The sequence below is a fragment of the Cnephaeus nilssonii genome, assembly GCF_951640355.1.
Source record: "Cnephaeus nilssonii genome assembly, chromosome: 20".
NCBI lineage: Eukaryota > Metazoa > Chordata > Mammalia > Chiroptera > Vespertilionidae > Cnephaeus > Cnephaeus nilssonii.
In genome coordinates this window covers 10,002,893-10,027,306 of record NC_137091.1, presented here as the reverse complement: position 1 = coordinate 10,027,306, position 24,414 = coordinate 10,002,893, and the positions used below count along the sequence as shown (strand labels likewise).

Below are 24,414 nucleotides of genomic sequence, written 5' to 3'. Positions count from 1 at the left end.
GTCAAGGACACTCAATAAGTGTCAACAGAACCAAAGCCAACCAGAGCAGGTTGGCTCTGCCTTCTTCCTGCCACTTGAGATAATGTAGGCCAGAGAACAAAATGGCCCAATTAACCTTTGGTCGCAAAAAATTTTTATTGCCTTATTAACTACCACTTAAGTATCATCAACATAAGACAGGATGTTTTAGGGGTTATGAGACAGCCTGATGGATAAGAGTGCAGGTGCCTTGGCCTGAGTTTTGACTCTGCCATTTAGTAGCTGTGTGATCTTGGGCAAGTTCCTTAACCTTTCTGTGCCCTCTAATTTAGTTCTATTCCATGCTCCTTGCGAATGTACCCCACACACAAGACTTGTAATGGCAAAACCACCCCAAACCAGTGTCCTGATATCGATATGTTTTCACAAAGGACACTCCTTCCTAAAATGAGCAACAGACCACTCCTGGGTGAAATCCCAGCTGTTTCTGCAGAATTACTTTGGAGGATGAGCTATCCAGTGGTCGGCAAACTCATTAGTCAACAGAGCCAAATATTAACAGTACAACGACTGAAATTTCTTTTGAGAGCCAAATTTTTTAAACTTAAACTATATAGGTAGGTACATTGTTATTAACTTAATTAGGGTACTCCTTCAATCGCACTGTACGTGCGCGCCTGCACGTGGTATTTTGTGGAAGAGCCACACTCAAGGGGCCAAAGAGCCGCATGTGGCTCTTTAGCCGCAGTTTGCCAACCATGGAGCTATGTGATTGAGATTCAGTGGTAACCTTCTCAGCACAGATGTTTTTGGTTTGGTTTGATTATTTTTGGAGGTAACCTGTTATTCTTCCTTTTTAAAAATTAAGATACAATTTTCAAACAGTAAAATGCACTCTTTTTGGTGTACGATTCTGCAGTCTTTGTCAAACGCATCCAGTCATAACCAGCATCACAATCAAGATATGGAACAATTCCTTCGTCCTCCCAAATTCCCACACGTAGCCATCCCTTCTTCCAGCCCCAGCCCCTGGGAAACCGCTGATCTGTTTTCTATCCTTGTAATTCTGCCTTTTCCAGAACAAGAGTGAGATACTCTAAAATAAATTAATAAATTAATAGCTTTCTAATTTCTCCTATAAAACCTATAAGGTCCTATAGCCTTAACCACTGAAATTATTGCTCCCTCAAACCATCCCTCTGCAGGACTCTCAGATGAGGACCAAGGGAATGGCTGGATTTGCAGGTCCTTGGGTGAGAGGAGGCAGAATAAGTGTAAAGGCCCTGAAGGGTGGGCTCACATCCTGGGGGTGGCTGCAGGGGACTCCCCACCAGAGCCCCAGTCTGTATAGACTCAACCAGAAGAACAGCTGCTTACGTCTTATCTGCATGCCTGTTTGTCCCTCTGGTCTGCACCCAAAAGCAGAGTTGAGTGACCCTGCTGACCCGTGGCCAGCAGCACACCGCTTTGCGGGATTTGTTTTAGTTTGGAGTGGGGGTCAGTGCTGATGCAGATGCGCGCTCCCACCCCGTCCTGTCCGAAGGCATTCGTAGATGGCGGTCTGGGGCTGGGGAACAAATTGCCCTGTTAAACCAGGAGGCCCTCTTCAATCCTCTCAGTAGCAAGACTGGAGCGCTTTCTCTCTTGCTCCATCCCGGCAACCTCTGCTTTGCTCACAGCAGCCCGCTCACCTGGCTCTGCCTGGAACACGCCAAGTGCAGTCCTGCCTCAAGGCCTTTGACCTTGCTGCTCCCTCTGCCTTGAATGCTTGTTCCCCCAGGCCCCATCCACAGGACTCATTCTCTCTCTTCATTCCCATCTCCCATTAAATGTCACTATGTGGTGGTTGGGGGTGGGGGACATTCAGATGATTGTACACAAAATACCCTTCCAATCCCACACCCTGCTTTTTGTTTCTTTACGACACTGATGCCTCCTACCATATGTTTCTCTGTTCATTGCTTTTCTACCCCCAAAGGAACGTCAGTTCCAGGAAGGTAGGGGCTTGGTTTGACTCCCTCATTACTGTATCTCCAGCACTCGGAGCAGAGCCTGGCTCATAAACATTTGCTCAATGAGTGTATTCATGGAAGTTGGTTTCGGAACTCTTGCTGTGGAAGAGCTTTAAGTGATAAGTAGGCACAATGCCCCGCCTCTCCAGGTTTGACTTGGTTCAAACCTGAATTCTGTTATCTTGTCTCTCTTTTTTTTTTTTTTTCATCCTCTCTGCCAGTCCTCCAGCTGAGAGAGGTATGTGTCCCGTGGTCCTCTTCTCAAACACTACAGACCCACCGTGTTTCATCATTGTTTTGCCCAGGGTCTTGAGAGAACTCAGTGTTCCCAGGCTTGGGTAGTTCACTGTGGTTTGGCCCCATGGATGGTTCTCTCCCTTCCACAGACCCCAGCAGGGAACCTGGATCAAGTTTGTAGAGTTACATCACCTCTGGCACTTGTTTCGAGCCAGCATATTGAAGGGGTGGCCTTGAGGCCTCACTGGGGGATGGCAGCAACAAACCCTTTAACCTTTGGAACATCTGATACTTCTTGGCTGAGAGAATTCTTCGGAACGTCAGAGCCATGGAGATCTACCCGGGACTTTCTACAGCACAGAAGCCAGGCCCAGCACCTGCCTTGTCTGTAAGGAAGACCCTGTGTTACCCCGTAAGGCACAGGGCAGGGGATGCTTACGTTTGTGCTGTGCTACAAGCAGATGCTCTTCTGCATGGAGAGTCCTATCTTGTGGCTCAGACATCTCACTGCAGAGGAAAATGTAGGCCTGAGTAAAAAGCTAAAGGCTTTTTTTTGGGTCTCCTAAGCTCAAGGGTCCCCCAAAAGGTCAGGAAGAAAGAGAAAGGTTATGTAATTCATGTCATTATTAAAACTATCCCTTTCATTGGCTGCTCAGAGATCAGACTGGATGCGAAAGGAATCCCTCTCTTTCTATGTACACTATATCTATATACCCTCCTCTTAGTCACAGAACTAGTTAGACCTTCACGAGAGACTGAGCTCCATTCTTCCAAGACATCGTTCCAAGAAGGACAAGGAAATTACAAAAATTTGCTCAGCTTGGAAAATAAAAAACACACATGCTTTCTTGAGCATATGAACGATTCACGGTGTGGCAGAATAACCTCTTCTGTTATATCTGTTCTTTTTTTTAAAAAAAAATAAAATCAGTACAGAGCTCTTTTATTTATGTCTTTACACTTACTGTGCCATGAATCCCCAGGGGATGGGTTCCAGCATCTCAGGCTCCTTTCCATTGGTTCTCGCAAAGTGTGCTTCTCTGGGTGGCGTGGGCAGGTGCTTCAGGTGAACGCTGGTACCTTTCTCTTTGGCTTCCTTCTTTTTCTGACGATTTCCTTCACACGTGTAGCAAGCTATCTGAGCTCTTAGAGAGCTTCATATGCTCAATAGGTACTTTAATGCTCTTGGCAAGAATCTTGCCCTTCACTGATTTGTTCACAACAATGCCCACCACATGCTGGGCGACATTGTAGACTCTTCCGGTGTTGCCATGGGAACATTTGGGGGCCTTCCTTTTTGAACAGTGCCCATTCCCTTGGTGACTACATCCTCACCTTTCTTGTAGATGCGCATGTATGTGGCCAAAGGAACAACTCCGTGTTTTCCAAAAGGCCTAGGGAACATATAGCAGGTGCCGCTCCTCTTTCCCCTTGTGTTGGTCATTTTGGTTAATTCCTGGAAGATGGCATTCTGGCCGCCCCCAAAAAGAGCTACATCTGTTCTTGAAAAGTGCTGAAACAGGTGACTGAGTGCTGTGTTTGAGACAGGATAGAGACCCATGCATACGGGGTGGCTTCACACGGATGGCTTTCCAGGGTTATGCCTATCCCCATCGCACACAGGATTCTGTGATCCAGGTGAGTGGGATCTTTACTGCCAGACACTTTTGGTTGTGGTCCTTCAGCAGGAAACAGATGGTGCATACAATCTAGGCAATTTGAAGATAGTTTAATGAAGGAAATGGAGGTGTTCTGACATGAAAGAATTCATTTTGGATCTCTTGTGGTTCCGAGGGTTGACTGGGAATAGTTGGGTGGATCTTGCTTGTGATTTCTCCTGTAGTCAGAGTCATCCTGGTATGGTGCACGCTGAAGGCTCAGATGGGCTAAACACCCCAACTGGCTTCCTCTCCTACCTGCCTGGCACCTCTGCGCTTCCCTAGGTCCTTCTCCAGCAGAATAAACTGGATTCTCACATGGAGGCTCAGGGTCCCAAGAGCAGGAAGCAGATGCTGGTAGGCCAGTTAAGAACTAGATCCAGAACTGAGATGGTACATTTCTCCCAACTTGGTCAAAACAGTCACAGAGTGTGCCCAAATTTAAAAGGGTGGAGAAATAGACTTTACCTTTTTTTTAAAAAATAGATTTTTATTGATTTCAGAGAGGAAGAGAGAGGGAGAGAGAGATAGAAACATTAATGATGAGAGAGTCATTGATAGGCTGCCTCCTGCACGCCCCCTACTGGGGATCTAGCCCACAGCCCAGGCATGTGCCCTTGACTGGAATCGAACCCAGGACCCTTCAGTCTACAGGCTGACGCTCTATCCACTGAGCCAAACCAGCTAGGGCTAGACTCCACCTCTCAATGGGGAAATGGCAAAGCCACATTGTTGAAGAGCATGTGGAGTGTTGTTGTAGCCATTTGTGGGACTTAGGGTGTTGAGTAGGGAGTGAAGAAATCAACAGGGGAGCTGTCCCCACTGAGGCCTGAAAGGGCAAGGGGAAGAAATAATGACAAGAATCTAGAAAGAATAGTTGTGTGGAGATAGCCTCCTGATAGTAGCCGTGGCCTTCAGAAATGCATCCTAACAGGAAAGGAGCCAGAGGATTAATTACTCAACCTCCCCCCTACTTCAAATGTCCTGCCAGGGACCCCATTGAGGGGGATCAGCCTGCTGGGGCACAGAGAAGGGTGGGGAAGGGCAAAAATGGGTCTGGAGAGGCAAAGGGAAGATATGACCAGCGGACAAGAAAATAGATAGAATATGTTACCTGTGGGCAAGAACGAGGTTCAGGACCAGAATTGCTGCTCACGGGACTGGCAGGAAAGTTGCCTGATGTTGAGCAGCTTGAAGGATTTCTAAATACCGTGGTGCACTGGAAAACAGTAAGCCTACTGCTTTGGCAAGAAGATGCTGCTACAGCTACTGATCACCTTACCTATAAGCATCATCTGGCCAGACCCTCTGCCCTTTTCCAGCCTCATTGTCTACTACTTTCCTCTTATTCATAGTGCCCCACCACTTTCTCGTAAGTCCCTACCCCATCAATGCTTTCAGCATGATATGTTCATGGCTTGGACTCTCTGTCCCTCCCTTTTTCTGGACAAATATCTTCACAGCTTCAACTCTCCCTCTCTTCTTCCGGACAAATCCTGATCTTCACAACTCAACTTAAAGGCACCTTCTTCAGGGAAGGCTCCTTCAACATCGGGCCTCACCCTGGGCTATTCGTCCTGCACTTCTCCTCTGTGGCACTTCTCCTAACAGCAGGTTACCTATCTACTTGTGTAATGATTTGCTTAATGCCTATCTGAGTCACTAGATTCCAGTTTCCTGAGAGCAGGCTCTGGATCTTCTTGAACCTATGACTGTAGAACCTCAAACAGTGCTTAACACATAGGCACGCAGTAACTATATGTGAATCCGTTAGTGAATGAATATGGTAGAAAAATCAGCAATGATTTCTACAGAGGTGGTCTTTTGGTGTGATTTTTTTTAATGTGTTTTCAGCAATAGCCACTGTTTGGATATATTTTGTTGGAGGTAACACAGGGATGGGGATTAAGAATTAGGAAGGCAAGGTATGATGCCAGGAGCTGAGTCAGTTAGCAAGTATTAAGCAGCTATCAAAACACAATCAACTGCCCTGGCTGGGTAGCTCAGTTGGTTGGAGGAAACTGTCTAAGATCAGATTTAGTTTCAGGAGCACATACCTAGATTGCAGGTTTGATCCCTGGTCAGAGTGGATGTGGGAACCAACTGAACTCTCTCTCTCTCTCTCTCTCTCTCTCTCTCTCTCTCTCTCTCTCTTCAATAGACATATCCTAGGGTGAGCATAAAAAAAAAGTACACCACAATCAACTAAGGAATAGCCTCAATGTCTTTCAGCTGATGAATGGATGAACAAAATGTGCTGTATTTATATAATGGAACATTATTCAACCATACCAGGAATGAAGTGCTGATACATGCTATGACATGGATGAAACTTGAGGATGTATGCTAAGTGAAAGAAGTCAGACACAAAAGACCACATACTGTACTACTTCATTCAGAGGAAATATCCAGAATATCCATCGGGATAAAAAGTCAATTAGCGGTGCCAGGGGCAAGGTGCAGTGGTGGGGAGTGGGAGTGATGGCTAATAGGGATAGGGTTTCTCTTTGGAGTGATGACAATGTTGTGGAATGAGATGGTGGTGATGATTCTACAACTTTGTGAACATACGAAAAACCAGTGAATGGTACACTTGGAAAGATGAATTTTATGGCATATGTATTATATCTCGGTTTTTTAAAACTCAGTCAACATATATTATTGCACAAATAATGAGAACTTCTGAGATAGTGATAGGCTGAGGGATTGGAGCATGGTTTAGACTCTAGATTATCCTGGACATCAGAATGGCAAAACACAGAGTTACTTCCCAAGAACCTAGGCTTATTGTTTGGTGGCTACCTCGGTAAGTACAAATGACACTCGTTCTTGATGAATGTGGGATTAGAGTGGGACTGAGATGTCAGCCATCCACAAATGAAGGAACACCGAGTTCCAACTACAGAAAAACGGCTGCGTTAATAGGGCATGGTTTCAATGGTTATGCAAAGCACAAAACAAACAAGATGGTGAAAAATAAGGAAAGTGAGATCAGGTTAGTTTCAGGAGACAGAAAAAAGAATATTAGTAGAAAAACTAGTGAAGTCCAAATAAAATGTGGAATTTAGTTAATATTAATGGATCAATGTTTATTTCTTAGTGTGACTAAAAATGTATCAGAGTAACATAGATTTGAAAAATAGGGAAAAACTTTGTAGTACATTTGCAACTTTTCTGTAAATCTAAAATTATTCTAAAATAAAAAGTTTAGTTAAAAAATTAAAAGCTCAACCAGGTTCACCTCTCTGTTCTGGCAGCCTTTTCTCTATCCAGCTTACAGATATGTTATTTGTTTTGTTTTATTTTGTTGTTGCTTTTTTCCATTTGATTTTGTAAAAATTACATGTGGGGACAAACTACAAAGCTCTCTCTATGAATTAAGATGGCATTATGAGTGATCCAAATCCAATCTAGCCTCCTAATCCCTCCTAGATTCCTTACCCCACCCTCTCTAACTATGCAAAGGCTTTGGTTTCCCTCATCTGCCACTCCTACCATTTCTTTCCCTCTAAGTTATGTACTACCCATTGTCAACTGGCAAGCAAGCATTGAACACGGCTCATATAAGGCTCCATGCCAGAGGATGTGGAGAAGTACAGGATAAGGGATGCCCCCTCCTTGTACTTCCTTAGGGAACTTACGGTTCACTAGGGCAGTGGTCAACAAACTGTGGCTCGTGAGCCACATGCGGCTCTTTGGCCCCTTGAGTGTGGCTCTTCCACAAAATACCACATGCGGGCGCACACATACAGTGAGATTGAAACTTCGTGGCCCATGCGCAGAAGTCGGTTTTCAGCTCTCAAAAGAAATTTCAGTCATTGTACTGTTGATATTTGGCTCTGTTGACTAATGAGTTTGCCGACCACTGCACTAGGGGAATTAAAACCTCAGTACCCAACTGATGAATGATCATTGATCATGGTTCAGGACGAGAATACACAAAGTAACTATCCTATATGATAAAGAGCTAATATGCTAATTAGACTGAGCTGCAGAATGACTGTCTGGACATCCTTCTGGACGTCCGTCCGGACGACCTTCTGGATGAAAATGGGGCTGCGAGGCCTGGCTGAGGCTGTGAGGGGCTGCGAGGGCTGAGCCCCTTGCACGAATTTCATGCACCAGGCCTCTAGTTAAGGAAATAAGCAGTAAAAGGCAGGTGAATAGTCTATGCTTAATCCACATAGTTAATTCATTATTTTCTTAAAGTTATCACCAGCTGGCTGTCTCTTCATGTTTTCTATTTATTTATTTTTTTCTATTCATTGAAGAAAGGACTATACTTTTCAACTTACGTTGTCGTCTAAAGAGAGGCAGACTTGTATAGTAAGACCTGGAACTCCAATTCACCACCCATTGCCTGTGTGACTCATGTTCACCTGTAAAGTGGGATAGCCCAGGCCCTACTCCTAGAATGGATGTGAGGATTCTGAGCTGATTCAGCTAGGGCAGTGATGGGCAACGTTTTGAGCTTGGTGTGTCAAACTTCGCCAAAAATCTGAGCATAACTCGGGTAGTGTGTCACTTTGAGGAAAAAACATTATTTCACAAATGTTTCATCCTCGGCATGCGGCCGCCTTAGCGGCCGCGTGTCATCAGAAATGGCTACGCGTGTCAGTGCTGACACGCGTGTCATAGGTTCGCCATCACTGAGCTAGAGTGTGTCAAATAGTGCTTGGTATGGATGGGATAGTTGCCCAGTGAGTATGATCTGTTATGCTGCTCTACATGGGTAAAGGAAGGGTGTAAGAATTAGATATCTAAACATGAAGAGCCCAGGCAGTTATTAAAAAGTAAGTTTAGCCCTGGCCTTGTAGCTCAGTTGGTTGGGCGTCATCCTGTGCACCGAAGGGTTGCTGGTTCAATTTCCAGTCAGGGCACATGCTTGGGTTACAGGCTTGATCCCTGGTAAGGGGCATGCAGGAGGCAGCCGATCAATATTTCAGTCTCACATTGATGTTTCTTTCTCCCCCTCTAAAACTCAATAAAAAATAATATTTTTTTTAAAAAGTAAGTTTATAAAAATTTTATAGTTGTAGGAAAATGTTCATAATACCATGTAAAATGACACTCACTGAACATTCTAATACATAAAGCCTATGGATGTACACTTAGAAAAAGATACATTTCAAAATGTTCATTGTTGAGAAAATGGTTAACAGTGGTTATCTTTGGGTCATGGCACTATTTAAAAAATAGTGTTCTATCCAAAAAGCAGAAAGCTTTAAAGTAGAAAGGTGGTTGCCAAGAGCTGGGAAGAGGATGGAGGGAGAATGAGTGTTTAACGGATATAGACTCAGTTTTGCAATATGAAAAAGCTCTAGAGAGCTGTTGTCCAGCAGTGTGAATATACTTAACACTACTTATTGAACTGTACACTTAAAAATAATTAAATTAATAAATTTAATGTTATGTGTGTTGTTGTTTTTTTTTTTTTACCACAACTGAAAAAATGCTTTTCTATGGCAATCACAATAGTTTTATATTTAAGAAAAAAAATCAATGAAAGGTATTCTTTGATTTTTAAATGAACGTCTTAACTACGGCCGGGTGGTGCAGATTGTATGAGTATTTCTACAGTGTATTGGCCTTGGCTGCCCAGTGGAGTTCACCTGGTAGCAGTAACTTCCTAAATAGAGCGGGGTGGGGTCCTCTCATTTTTTCCCTACCTGATCCACCCCCACCCCCACTAGCTTTTCTATGGAGAGAAAACGTGGGCTGCAGAAGAGGGGTATGACCAAAAGCTGTTTGCTTTGTCTGTTTTTCCTTCTGACGTAGGTTCAGTTGTCAGATACTGAACGAGGGCGGTACAGCAGCCCCTGCCCCCTCAACCCACCTTGTGTCCTGCAGAATCTGCGTCAGCTGCTCTGTTTGCAGACTACCCTCCACTGTGCTGCTGGCTGCTTATTGATTGCAAACCGAGTCTGAGCCAGACTAGTTGAGACAGAGGAGGCTGGGCTGATGATCTCAGAACAGCTGTTGTGTTCCCTTGGGTGGCTTCATAGGCCCAGGTGTAACCTAAGAAAAACATGAGTCCCCCTGCAAGACAGGTGAGGGACGTGAACAGATAGTTCACAGATCACCAAGAGCTAATAAATACTTGAAAAGTGACCCCCCCCCACACACACACACTAAAATAAAAATAACAGCAATAACAGCAACCTTTTCTTCCCTGTCAATCAAGGAGGCACGATTTTTTAATTAATTAATTTATTTATTTTTAGAAAACCATTTCCAGGGTTTGCAAACAATGACTGATAGGTAGGAACTGCCCTCTCTGAAAGCAAGCTTGCAATGTGTATCAAGAACGGTAAAAACGTTCATTCTAGGAATATCCCATAAAAGTTTCAGGAAGACTCAGGAATTCCGTGTAAGGTAAAGGTGACATTTCCAATTAACAAGGAGAGAGACTTCCATTTCTGACAACACTGAGCTCAGGATGACCTGAAAAACCTTTAAGTATAAAAAATAGAAGTGTTGGATAAAAGATAACAAAATGCTTGAGCTCCAAAGATAAAAAGAGGCCAAACAACAAGGACAGAACACCAGTGACAACGAGGGCTGACACTGCGGCTGCCCTGGGTTATTTACTTGAACAATCTAAGGCGACCGTTTTAATGTCCGGGTGAGGACAGGACACCAAGCCTTGAGGCTGTGTGCGTGTGTGGGAGGAGGAGTTGAACCTGAGTCTCAGGTGTAGCTGGGGTCCTTGAAAGTCCAAACCTTGAGTGGCAGAAATCAGTCACCACAGCTTCTAACTTCAAGGAAATCCCACTCTTGCTTGCCTTGACTCTTTGCTGAGGCCAATATCAAGAAGGGTCTTAACCTCTGAGAGTCTGTCCACCATGAGTCTGTCCACCACTCGGCTGATTCCCTGTGCCGTCCCTCAAGGTGGACATGATATCCTGACAGGCAGTCTCAAGTCCAAGAGGTTGCCAAAATAAGACATATTTGTACGCTTCCTATTCCTAGGGGACTATCTGTGGATCAGCTTGGCAGGTCTATCAGTGTTTGAAATGTGATTCTGCCTCCAAGAAACTATCCCACAAATCACGTGATACTTATAACAATTGGGTTCATCATGCTTCATCTGTAATAGAAAAAAGTAGAAGCTGCCCATGTCCAAAAGCCAGGAATGGCCAAAACCGGTTTGGCTCAGTTGATAGAGCATCGGCCTGCGGACTCAAGGGTCCCAGGTTCGATTCCGGTCAAGGGCATGTGGTGGTTTGCAGGCCGGCCACGCCCCCCGGTGACCCAAGTGGAGGCCCTGGTATCTGGGATTTATTTATCTTCTATAATTGAAACTTTGTTGCCTTGAGCGGAGCCAAGCCTCCTGCTTGCTCTGTGGCCACCGCCATTTTTGTTGGGATTTATTTATCTTCTATAATTGAAACTTTGTAGCCTTGAGTGGAGGCCTGGGCTAGCCAGGGTTTGTGGAAAGCTTGGCTTCCTCCATTGCCGGGGAAACCCAAGCCTCCTGCTCACTCTGTGGCTGCAGCCATCTTGGTTGGATTAATTTGCATACTCACTCCTGATTGGATGTTGGGCATGGCTTGTGGGTGTAGTGGAGTGATGGTTAATTTGCATATTACTCTTTTATTAGATAGGGTATTAAAACTCCAGGACCAGTTATATAGTACTGTACAGACATAGGAAACACTTGGAAAGATACACAAGAAATGGCTATAGGGGCTATCTCTGCAGAGTGGGATTGTGGGGAAAGATGTTCAGAGTTTAGTTTAGAAACATCTATATTTAAATTTATTACATGAGGATATATCATGCTTTAACTATTAAACAAAAACACACCTAAAAGTAAAATGTTGCCGAAACTGGTTTAGCTCAGTGGATAGAACGTCGGCCTTCGGACTCAAGGGTCCCAGATTCGATTCCGGTCAAGGGCATGTACCTTGGTTGCGGGCACATCCCCAGTAGGGGGTGTGCAGGAGGCAGCTGATCCATGTTTCTCTCTCATCGATGTTTCTAACTCTCTATCCCTCTCTCTTCCTCTCTGTAAAAAATCAATAAAATATATTAAAAAAATAAAAATAAAAGTAAAATGTTTATTTTCTTCAATGCAGTAAATCAATGTATAGAAAAATTTATCTTAAGGAAATAATAACTATACAAACCAACATTTTTGCAGCATTACTCGCAATGATAAAAAATAGACTCCATATCATGTCCAACAATAGGAAAATTATTTAATAATTTCTGATCTTTATGATGGAATGTTTTGCATAACATGGAAAATAAATATTCATGACACAATTTTAAAATTCACAAAACAAAAACTATCCAAATGAATTAGAATAGATATATGTTCAAACAAAAAAAATGTATATAAATGTTAATAGTAGCATAATTCATAGTAGCCAAAAAGTATAAACAAACCAGTGTCCACCAGCTGGTGAGTGGATAAACAAATGCAGTACATCAATGTATAGAATATTAATCAGCTATGAAAAGGAATGGACTATCGATATAAGCACAACATGGATGAACCTTGAGAACATTTGCTAAATGACTGAAGTCAGACACAAAAGGCCACATTTGGTATGAATCCATTTATATGAAATGTCAGGAATAGGCAAATCCATAGTGACAGAAAGTAGATTTGTGGTTGCCAGGGGCTGGGAGGAGGGGATGGAGAGTGGCTTTTTAATGGAAAATGTCTTGGAATTAGATGGAGATGATGGTTACACAACATTGTGAGTACCACTGAATCTTCTACTTGGAAATGGCTAAAACGATGAATTTTTTGTTATGTGAATTTTACCTCACTTTGAAAAATAGGTCTATAGAATAAGATCCCAACTTTATAAAATAAGACTAACGTGTCAAGAGTGGTGGTGAGGTTATACATGCTTTTAACTTTTTTCTGATTTTCTCCAGCACACATGCCCACTGTATTTTAAATGGAGGGCAATGGCATAAAAGCACTGAGAAAAGAATGGTCTCCCTGGATAAAATCTGTGCGCTTTGGAAACAATACCGTGGTCTCACTGCATTAGCTACTGCACAAAGCGCAGGCCTGTCTAACCTGTGGAGTGTGCGCCCATCTATACAATGTTCAACTGCATTTGCCACAACAAACAAGCCTTAGGTGCCAAGTAGAAGAGTTGACTCCAGGCTTTCCTTTTCTGGACCTGTGGGTGTTGTAGAGACGGGGTTATATATTCATCTTTTGAAACAGGGTTGCCCTGATTCTGTAGCTTAAGGCTCAGGGTTCCAGCTTTAGAACTTGAACTCTCTTTGCCCTGGCTGGCTCCCTGCCCTTGCCTGGTGATCTGGTGATTTCTGCCACTCCACTGGTAAGATGAGGTGGTAAATGCTTGCTTCACTGGAGTGGGGAAGAGAACATATTAGATAAGATCTTCAACGCACTAAGAATTGAAAAGGTCCAGAAAAACAAAAGGTTATTCAACCCCTCTGGAGACTCGAATCACTGAAAAGTAGATGGAGGAGAAAGAACTTACATAATGACTCCTCATCACCCAATAAATAAACAGATAGGATCTGAGCGGGGGGGGGGGGGGGGGGGGCGGGGGGGCAGGCAGGGGGGTGTCACCGAGGTTTCTCTTAACCCTTGAATGGGTGGCATTTTTCATAGGCTCACAGGAATGATGAGATCTCGGCTGTGCTTGCTTAGCGATGTTTTGCTTAAATCTCATCTGATACCTTATTCTTCCAATAACCCCATAGCAGGCAAGTGAAAGAAAATTCCCAGGATAAGGATAACATTGCACAGGTTTTGGTTGCCCAGATATCTTTTAAGATATTTGCTGAGTGAGCCTTAAGTTACTTCAACTGTCCAGTTTGTTTCGACTGGGGTAGAACTGGGTAGACTGACAGGGAAAGAAAGGAGTCCCAGATGTAGGAAGCAAACAGACATGTCGTGGGACAAGTTGTAGAGCATGATCCCATCTGTGTTTTGAAAATCTAAAATCTATATGTATCTATCTATCCTCTATCTACCTCCCTACCTACCTCCCTACTTACCTACCTATCATCTCTCAACCTTGGTGAATGGATAGAAAAGGCCCTATTATTGCCACTGCTTACCCCTGGGAGGGAGAACGGAGTGTGGGTTAGCAAAGGGCAAGGAAGGACTCTCACTTACTCCTTTGCACATTTCTGTACTGTTATAAAATGTTAATAAGTTGTTTTGTATCCAACAAAACTGAATAAAAATGACCAGTTGTAATCACAACTACCCCCATCCCCCACCCCCCAGTCCTCTCCAGCATCTCACCACGTGCCTAGAAAGAGTTAACACAGAAAATTCCAGATGTTTGATTGGGACAGATTCCTGATTTGGTCCCTGGGGGTGGGAGGAGGGTTAGAGGTGAGAAGCGCCAAAAAGTGAAAAGGGGAGGAAGGCAGGGGGTTGGCTACCCAGCTCTCCACCTGACCAATAGCAAAAAAGCTTCAGGTCCAACGCCCACCTGTGCAGGGTATTTCAGGAGACACGAGTGGCATCTGAGTTCACTGTCACTTGTCAGAAGAGAATTAAGACAGCTTTCTGGTTTGGCTACCTGGAGGCAGCTTGCTACTCCTTCACTCAAAGGTAAAATTCAAAGCGTCAGCTATTCTGGTGGTGGTGATCGGGTGTGTGTGTGTGTGTGTGTGTGTGTGTGTGTGTGTGTGTGTGCTTTTTTTCCCCGTGGCGTGTTGACTTCTTTTCCCCCAGGGCAGACATGTGTTTATAGGCTAGTGCTTTATTTTTACAGCACTATTAACACTAAATTCTTAACAATGTGGAACGAGTCCTCCTGGTTCTTGCTTGCAGAAGGCAAGATACAGTCTGTTGATATGTTAGGGAGACGTTTTGCTTGGACAGGCAATGCATGGGAAAGAGAAAATACCTATTCTTTGATTGTTTAAGAGTTTTCATGCCATTTCCCCTGTTTCATTGAGAGCACAGTTAAAACTATTATGAGGACTAGGGTTGCAAATAGCGAATCTCACCGCAGGTAAGTACTCAACAGAATGCTCACCTTATAGAATGGGCTCTTGTTTTATTTTCCAACTCAGCAAGAGGTCTTAAAACTCCCCTCGTTCATAACACAGCTACTCTTCATGAGAAAGCAGCAAAAGAAAGAAAAAGGCTTGAAAAGGGATGTCCAATGAAATCACCCCTATGTTTAGGTCCAAATGTAGCCGCCCAGGATGGTGCTCTGTGCTTAGTATCTCTGCGACCTCCTTCCCTCTCCCCCCACCCACAGACTTTACTAGTGATGGACCCATACGTGATCGAGATGAATGGCAGCGGCGGGAGAAGCTCCACGCCGGGAAAAGTGAAAGGCAGGAAGGCCCGGTGGTCTGTGAAGCCCTCGGACATGGCCAACAACACTTTCAATCCCATCCGGGCCATCGTGGACAGCATGAAGGTGAAGCCAAACCCAGACAAAACCATGATTTCTCTGTCAATCGGTGAGTTGGGGGACACTGGACTGAGGGGTGGTCTCTGTTCTCCTCACCTCCATCCTCACAGGCGGATGGGAGAAGACGGGAGAGGAGGGTGCGTCTGAGCACTGGGCGTGGAAGAGTAACCTCTTGGTGGCTTTTCTTTTTCCTCCCATGAAAAGGGGACCCTACTGTGTTTGGAAACCTGCCCACGGACCCAGAAGTTACCCAGGCGATGAAAGACGCCCTGGACTCCGGGAAGTATAACGGCTATGCCCCCTCCATTGGTAAGCTTCTCCTGAGACTCTAAGTGGCTTCGGAATCTTTGGTGCTCTTCCAGGAGGAATACATTTCTAGCAATTCTCCTTGCTTTCCTGACGCATGGTTCCTAAGGAGAGGCTAAGATACATGGCCACCTGGAGTTGGGGAAAAGGGTCTAAGATGCTTAAACACAAGCTTCAAGGCCCAACTTCTTGCCTAGCTTTTTAAAAAATATATTTTATTAATTTTTTTACAGAGAGGAAGGGTGAGGGATAGAGAGTTAGAAACATCGATGAGAGAGAAACATCAATCAGGTGCCTCCTACACCCCCCCAAGTGGGGATATGCCCACAACCAAGGTACACGCCCTTGACCCCCTTGACCGGAATCGAACCTGGGACCCTTGAGTCCGAAGGCCAATGCTCCATCCACTGAGCCAAACCGGTTAGGGCTTGCCTGGCTTTCTTGGGCGTACTGATATCTCCCCTCGAGGCTTCGATCACATACTTATTTCTCAAATAATGCTCCTATCCTATCATGTCTAATGCTCAGATGAAGGCCTTGAACTTGGCTGCACCTGCGTGTTTACTGAGCCCTCTGGGTCCTAAGTTAATCTGCTTGGCTTTATTTGTCCTCCTCTGTGTATTCAAGGCTTATTTTAATTATGGTCCTGATCACACTCCCAATGAAGTGGTAATTATTTCATAGTAAAGAGGAATAAATACCACCCACACCACCAACAAAGAATAGACTGTCCTATTGAAGAATAGAGCGTTGTTTCTGACAGAAAGAAATTATTCTTATTTATGTTTAACCCTCTCCATCTAAGAAACATTTCTACGTTACACATTTTGGTAAAATACGTGAGTCCTTGGCTTTGTTTCAGTGTTGCACATTTCTCTCCTGTGTTTATGTGCACATAGGAACATATTCTTAAGGCAGAATAAAAGTTCCGTTTCATGCTAAAATAGAATTTTAAAAACACTTCAAAGAGGTTTAGGGGCATGATTTTCAGGTTGGTTATTTACATTTTATAAAGCTTCATACAACAAAAATAAAGACAAAATGAGACCAAAAATTAGGTTATAAAAAAAAAGTTTGTAGTGATTTAAAGCATTAGAGAATTGATTCAACCTGAAAAACCAAAACCAAGTTTCGTAAATATTCAAAGGATATGAGCACTCAGGCCAAAGAAAACACAGATAAGAATAGACAGTATATCTTGGGAAATGCTCTTCCTTGTTAGTAAATAAAGAAGTGCTGATTTCTGTAACTTCAAGAGATCTATCTCTACCTTTTAAGTTAACAAATATTATAAAATATTGCCTCTGGCCCTGCTAACGAAAGACCATCTTTTTGAAGAGCAGTTTTGCAAAACATGGTCATTTGCATGAAACTGTCTATACTTTAAGCTTATAAGCCAACATTTGGAAATAATGTATGAGACTATGATTTTAAAGGTAAAAATTGTACAAAAACAGTAATAGGGATATCATATGAAAAACTTAAGATGGACTGAATGCATCACACTCTTTGATTATAACTTTTCAAAAAATATAGTCCCTGGGTGGGACTTGGGAATAATTGAAATCCTGTATTTCATGGAGAATAAACACATAATCTTAGTAACCAAGACGGTGCAGAGTGTCCTACAGTTTGGTGAGCTCTTTCTTGTTATTATTTATATATTTGTGCTTATTTCACAAATTTCCAATATAAACTTAATCTCCTTTGTCAGCAGCGGCTGAGAGCTAACCTGAGCAGTATGTGCTCTGAGCAGGGACAAAAGGAAGCCTCCAGCCCTCTGACTCTCTGGTAGAGCTGTCAGTCATAGGATGCAAACTTCCAGCTTCCTCCTCTGCTCCTTTCTTTCAGGTTACCTATCCAGCCGGGAAGAGGTTGCCTCCTATTACCACTGTCCCGAGGCACCCCTGGAAGCTAAGGTGAGCCTGAGACAGGGTACCAGCTCTGAAGCAACGTTGGGCAAACTACACCCTTTCCATTGTTTCTGTTCTGCACATAGAGGTTTCCAGGGGAACAAAAGCTGGGGATAGTTTCCCTTTAACAACTCGAGGACTTCTTATATAACGAGGACACTAATCAGTGATTGCATTTAATGTCATCACAGTATGATGATGACGTTGCATACAGTTTATATGGTGTCAATCTCAACGAGGCTCAAATGACTCAGAGATCATTCTATGTTTGATTCCTAAATACGAAACAGTTAAAACGTTTTATTTTACCAATAGGATCTTTTTATTTTGTTAATCCTCACTTGAGGATATTTTCCCATTGATTTTTAGGAAGAGTGGCAGAGAGGGGGAAAGACAGAGAGAAACATCGATGTGAGAAAAACACATCGATTGGTTGCCTCCTGCATGAGCTCTGACCAGGGCCCGAGCCGGGGAGGAGCCTGCAACCAAGGTATGTATCCTTGACCGGAATCGATCCCGGGACCCTTTGGTCCGCAGGCTGACCGAAGCTCTATCCACTGAGCCAAACTGGCTAGGGCCCAATAGGATCTTTTTAAAGCTTCCCTCATTCACTTTAGGTCCCTCAAATAGGAAGACTGAGCTACCACGACATATTGAATTGATGGCAGTGCCAAGTTTAAATACCACCCTCATCTCTATTGTTTACCCTTCACCTACATTTCAGAGTAAAGCCAGGCTTCAAATATCGGGTCAAAAGTAAATAAATAACCAGGTGAAAATACCTAAGGTTATAATGACCACTCATGGAAGCTGGCTGAATCAGAGTTGACTTGTCCTTTTTTGAAATGATTTGTTTACTTCTTTTAAGTGGCCAGGATTTTCAACAACCTTTAGATAGAGACATATATAAGGCTGTTAAATTCTTTCTGGCTTAGTACAGTCCCTACTACTTTACTTAATACTTATAAAAGTAAGTTTATCTTTGTCCCCCACACACCCATCTGACAATTTCCTTTCTCCTGTTGCTGTTGGAACCGCTAGCAAAATGAACCTTTTATTTTTCGTCTTCACAGGATGTCATTCTGACAAGTGGCTGCAGTCAGGCTATTGAACTTTGTTTAGCTGTGTTGGCCAACCCAGGGCAAAACATCCTCGTCCCGAGACCCGGTTTCTCGCTCTACAGGACTTTGGCTGAATCTATGGGGATTGAGGTCAAACTCTACAACTTATTGGTAAATGACTTTTTAATTTTAGACCCAAGTGCTCAATTACTACTTATTTTTTTTATTTTTTAAATATTTTATTGATTTTTTTACAGAGAGGAAGAGAGAGGGATAGAGAGTTAGAAACATCGATCAGCTGCCTCTTGCACAACCCCTACTGGGGATGTGCCCGCAACCAAGGTACATGCCCTTGACCGGAATCGAACCTGGGACCCTTGAGTCCGCAGGCCGACGCTCTATCCACTGGGCCAAACCGGTTTCGGCTCAATTACTACTTATGTTACTAGGAAAAGCTCTGGAAGTGGGTGGTTGAGACCACAGACACATTTTATTATTTATATCACACCATTTGATTTAAATGAATTTTCTCCTTAAATTTCTCAGAATCATCTTTTTTTAAAAAATATATATATTATATTTTATTGATCTCATAGAGGGAGGGAGAGATAGAAACATCAATGATTAGAGAGAATCATTGATCGGCTGCCTGCTGCACGCTCCACACTGGGGATGGAGCCTGCAACCCAGGCAGGTGCCCTGACTGGGAATCAAACAGTGACCTCCTGGTTCATAGGTCAATGCTCAACCACTGAGCAACACTGGCCAGGCTCGGAATCACCTTAATCTCACCCTTTCTTCCTCCCCAGCCAGAGAAGTCTTGGGAAATTGACCTGAAACAATTGGAATCTCTGATTGATGAAAAGACAGCTTGTCTCATTGTCAATAATCCATCAAACCCCTGTGGGTCGGTGTTCAGCAGAAGTCATCTTCAGAAGATTCTGGCCGGTGAGTCCAGCAGGAGAGGAGATGAAGATGCAATCCTTTATTCATTGATCCACATGGGAAAAGAGTCCGTCACTAAGTTCCAAGCCTAGGATGGAGGTTGGGGAGCTCCACTAGGGTCTCTAGTGAATAGTGTGCCATTGGAATGGTAGGACTTGCTTAAAAGAAGGAGAAAGAGAGGAAATGCTTGACACATCGCCACTCCCATCATGTGGAAGAGAGGGTCTGAAATACCTAGTTAATTAAATGTCTAATTTAGGCCTTGTACCCTGCAAGAATATGTACCTACCCATTTAGTTCTTAATGAGGAAGACAAAGTACAAAAACATGAAATGCAAAGTACAATAAGTTCAGGTAAATTATAAATGCAAAGGCAATTCACATGAATGATTTCTGCATGTTTGTCTTATTTTCAGTGGCTGCAAGGCAGTGTGTGCCCATCTTAGCTGATGAGATCTATGGAGACATGGTGAGTCTTGGGCAGGAGAGCTCACTGCAATAATCTCCATTCCAAATTATTTCATGGGACCTTCAGAGGTGGCATCTAAATAATCAGAAGCAACTCCCAATCACTTCAGTACAGCAAATCAATATCCCTGCACTCTTCACAGATATATAGATCTATGACTCCTCAGCCAGTTGTCTGAAATCCAGAAAAGCTATGAAAATCCAAAGATCTTTGGAATTCATTGGGTGGCAAACCCTGACTTGGCTGATATAAAGATATTTGTAGATTCCTACTTTTCTCACTTATGGCTCTGTATGAGCATAGGGGAAGGGGCAGAAACGTTAATATGCTTGATTAGGAGTGTTATCCCAGAGTGCTCTGGGAGTGTTACGTAATAGATGGTAACATGTGCTATATAACCTTTCTAAAATCCAAATAATCCTGCAACATATTTGGGCCCAGGAATTTCAGCTAAGTGACTATGGGCCCGTATTATATTTCTAAATCTGTCACTCCAAAAGTCATGCCTTCTCTAGAACTGGCTTCAAGGGGTTGTCCATGTTTCAGGGCGAGGGCCTGTTTCCTCACTGTAGGCTTCCTGTCATCCAGACCACACACCAGGTTCAATGTCTTTGGATAGCCCCCTTGGAAGCCTCTTGGGATCCCAATCATGCTTCAGCGTAGGGATGAGCCCCCAAATCCGAGTGATATAAGGAAAAGGGTAGGAGGCATGGGATTTGGAGGAGAGTAAGCAAGAAGACAACTACAGCAAGCTCTTCTCCACAGGTGTTTTCGGGCTCCAAATTTGAGCCTCTGGCCACCCTCAGCAGCAACGTCCCCATCCTGTCCTGTGGAGGGCTGGCCAAGCGCTGGCTGGTTCCTGGCTGGAGGTTGGGCTGGATCCTCATCCATGACCGAAGGGACATTTTTGGCAATGAGGTGAGAGCAATGTGGTATGTCTACGTGGGGATATACACTGAGTGGCCAGATTACTATGATCTCTGAATGCATAATTAATCTGGCCACTCAGTGTACTTCTCTTGAGTACCTCATTTATTTGATATCAAAGATACTATAAATTGTGCACCTGATCAGTTTTCCCCTTTGCACTGGCTGATAGAAAGCTCAGGGCAAATAGGTGCTTGATCTCCAGCAAAAGTCTAGAATACTTTTGGTACCCATCTGAGATACAAATACACTGAGTGGCCAGATTATTATGCGTTCAGAGATCGTAATAATCTGGCCACTCAGTGTATATTTACTTTGGGTGCACAGTGGGTGGGAGGTAGATTTGTTTTTTCCCCCTTTCTTCCTGGCCCTGTAGTTCTGGGTGCCTGGAAAGATGCTAGATAAAGATGGTACCACTTCCTCTCCAAACTCAGTTTTTCTGTATCTGGCTCTGTGAAGAAGTTACATCTGTCTCCAATTTTTGGACCACAAAAAAAGGAAACAATAGCAGTAATAACCCTAATATTGTTTGCAGGCATACAATGTGCCAGTACTTTATATGCATTATTTTAATTTCATCTTCCCAACAACCCTATGAGGCCAGTATTAGTGTTATCTCCATTTTACAGACAGCTGAGAAAAATGAGGCACAGAGAAGTTGTAGAATTTTCCTAGAGTCACACAGCAGGTACATGGCAGAGCTGGGCTACAAACACAAATGGTCTGATCTAAGAATGACAGTAGGCACCACCACTTCTCCAGAAATATAAGAACTGATAGAAAGAATGGTCAGCACCTGAGTTCCCGAAGCCAGGATGCCTCAGAAAGGCTAAATACTGTGTTTGCTGGGGGGCTTTTAGATCCGAGATGGGCTGGTGAAGCTGAGCCAGCGGATCCTGGGACCCTGCACCATTGTCCAGGGAGCTTTGAAAAGCATCCTGCGTCGCACCCCTCAAGAGTTCTACCATGACACCCTAAGCTTCCTCAAGGTAAGGGAAGCCTGTGGCCTTTCACTTTGGGGGTCAGGGAATGCCACCAGTGGAATTAGGAATAATGGGTGCTCATTCCTGGAGCAGTGTTCCGTGATGGCACGTCCAAATCCGGAGGTGGCATCAGTGCAGGTGTCTGTCACCCATACATTTCCAACTGCTGGCAATTCACTCTGCTCCTGGCCAAAGCTTCATGTGGCAGGTTTTTTCCTTATTGACTCCTTATGCCTTACCGTGGATGTGGACTCTCCTTTAAAAAAAAAAAGTATGTTTTTTAAATTGATTTCAGAGAGAGGAAGGGAGATGGAGAGAGAAAGAAACATTAATGATGAGAATCACTGATCAGTTGCCTCCTGCATGCCTCCGACCGGGGACTGAGCCTGCAACCCGGGCATGAGCCCTGACTAGGAATCGAACTGTGACCTCTTGGTTCATAGGCAGAGGCTCAACCACTGAGTCACACTGGCTGGTCTGGGTTCTTCTTTTAATGACTTGTTTTTCCCCCTTTTACTTAACTTTTAATCTGCCTTCTCTTATAGTCCAATGCTGATCTGTGCTATGGGGCGTTGGCCGCCATCCCTGGACTCCGGCCAGTGCGCCCTTCTGGGGCCATGTACCTCATGGTAAGAATGCGGGTGGCAGCCACTTGGGTAAGGCAAAGGAAAGCCAGTGTGCAGGGCTCACAAAGAGCTAGGCTCCTATATCAGTCAGTTTAGGAATTACCGTGTTCCTGATTGTTCCACTGACATGATCTAAGCTCAGTGTTAGACACAACAAATCCCTCTTAAAACGAGTTAATTCCTTAATATACTCACTTTATAGACACATAGAGAAGAAATAAGACAGAGGAGGCTCTCTACATCATTGTCGTTCTCAATGTGGAATGATACTGGTTCCCTAGGGATGTTTGGGAATGTACGGGAATTTTGTTTTTAGAATGACTGGGGGGTGCTGTTGCCATTTTGTGGGCCAGGCATGCTAAATATCTTGCCATGGGTGGGAACGTTGCAGGCAATCAAGAATTGCCTGACCCATGAGGCTAATAGTTTATTTTTTGAGCAATACTGGCATTCTATTTCCAGCTTTCATTTATCAGCATACAGGAAGGAACCGCTCAATAAACTAAAATACTAACATAAATATATTCTCTCTTCTTTATGAAAAATTCCATGAGCTCATAAGTGCTAGAACTTATTTATCAAGCTAGTTATCAGTTGCAAGCGTTCCAAGGTATTTTTTAGAGCAGTCCCTACCTTACTTTCTGGCATAGGGAGTTGGCCTGTTTTCCCTCCTTCTGATAAGTTTGCCTCTCCCTGTTATTGGTATAGGTTGAAATTGAGATGGAACATTTCCCAGAATTTGAGAACGACGTGGAGTTCACGGAGCGGTTAGTTGCTGAACAATCTGTCCACTGCCTGCCGGCCACGGTGAGTGCTCCTGCACCTCTCAGGACATTCTCAACCGTTTCTGGAGCCTCGGGAGCTGGTTTTTACGCCCCCCCCCCCCCCGCCCGCCCCGCAACAAAGTGTATTCTCATTTGATGAGATCCAAACTGATGTGTCTTGTGGCCTCTGTTTGAAATTTGTTTCTCTCCATCACTATCCCATCAGTACTGGGAAGGAAAGGTGTGGTGGGACATTCTCCGTGAGGGGAAATCAAGCTTTTAAGACGAATGAACTCCGTCACTGACTTGGTGTCCCAATGAGGCCCTGAGTAAATGGCGCTGCTTCTTGCTGTTGGGGCCCTGGCCATTTTAGGGTGGTCCAGGACCAGGTTGAATTGCCCTGAGAATAACAGGCTCTTATTTTTGCAGTGCTTCGAGTACCCGAATTTCTTCCGGGTGGTGATCACCGTCCCTGAAGTGATGATGCTGGAGGCCTGTAGCCGGATCCAGGAGTTCTGTGAGCAGCACTACCACTGTGCTGAAGGGAGCCCCGAGGAGTGTGACAAATAGGCCCGAGCCCGTGCTCCTGACTATGTCCCATCCAGGGAGGGCCGGACTGGGCCCTGCTGCTCCTCAGGGAGTCAGGCGCCCCTATTGGGAGAGGAGCCTCAAAAACACATCGAGGGGTCAGAATGGCCCCTGCTTTACCCCAGCCATATCCATATGCACACTCTGAATCCCAGATTCTTCTCTCACTCTGCCCTGCGGGAGTGACTAATTCATTAATTTGCCCCACTTCCATGATGACTTCCTCCTTTTTTTTTTTTTTCTGAGTTCCAGGTGAACAAAATTCACCAGCAAGCAGTCGAGACAAGACAATTAAGAGCTCAGGATAAGAGAAACAAAAGAGAGAGAGAATTTGGGCCCCTAACCATTTCCTCACACTGTAAGAACATAGTCTCTCTAGGCAGATCTAAAGCCCAATTCTGTTACTGCCTCACTTAAGGTATTCCTCACTTTATGCCCTAGAGTTATAATGAAAGAAGTTGAGGACATATGTATTTGGTTAATTATATTCTAAACCCATGGGGAAAATTTGCTAATTCAAAGGATCCCTTACAGAAACACTTTTTTTGGGGTAAAGAAT

General features: G+C 44.0%; 1 protein-coding gene and 1 pseudogene across 2 annotated transcripts; one reads left to right on the top strand and one right to left on the bottom strand.

Annotated features, from left to right (window-relative positions):
* Positions 1-3,189: 3,189 nt before the first annotated feature.
* Positions 3,190-3,672, bottom strand: LOC307092460 (large ribosomal subunit protein eL21-like; annotated as a pseudogene). The gene has a single exon. The product of its transcript is annotated as a large ribosomal subunit protein eL21-like (transcript).
* Positions 3,673-15,126: 11,454 nt separating this feature from the next.
* TAT (tyrosine aminotransferase) lies at positions 15,127-23,837 on the top strand (the record flags this gene model as incomplete). Its single annotated transcript, XM_079759746.1, has 11 exons — positions 15,127-15,322; positions 15,478-15,582; positions 17,431-17,498; positions 18,566-18,724; positions 19,363-19,501; positions 19,915-19,967; positions 20,733-20,885; positions 21,755-21,883; positions 22,423-22,506; positions 23,212-23,310; positions 23,697-23,837. 11 exons carry the CDS (start codon positions 15,127-15,129, stop codon positions 23,835-23,837), a joined length of 1,326 nt encoding a protein of 441 aa, XP_079615872.1.
* Between the last annotated feature and the right edge of the window lie 577 nt (positions 23,838-24,414).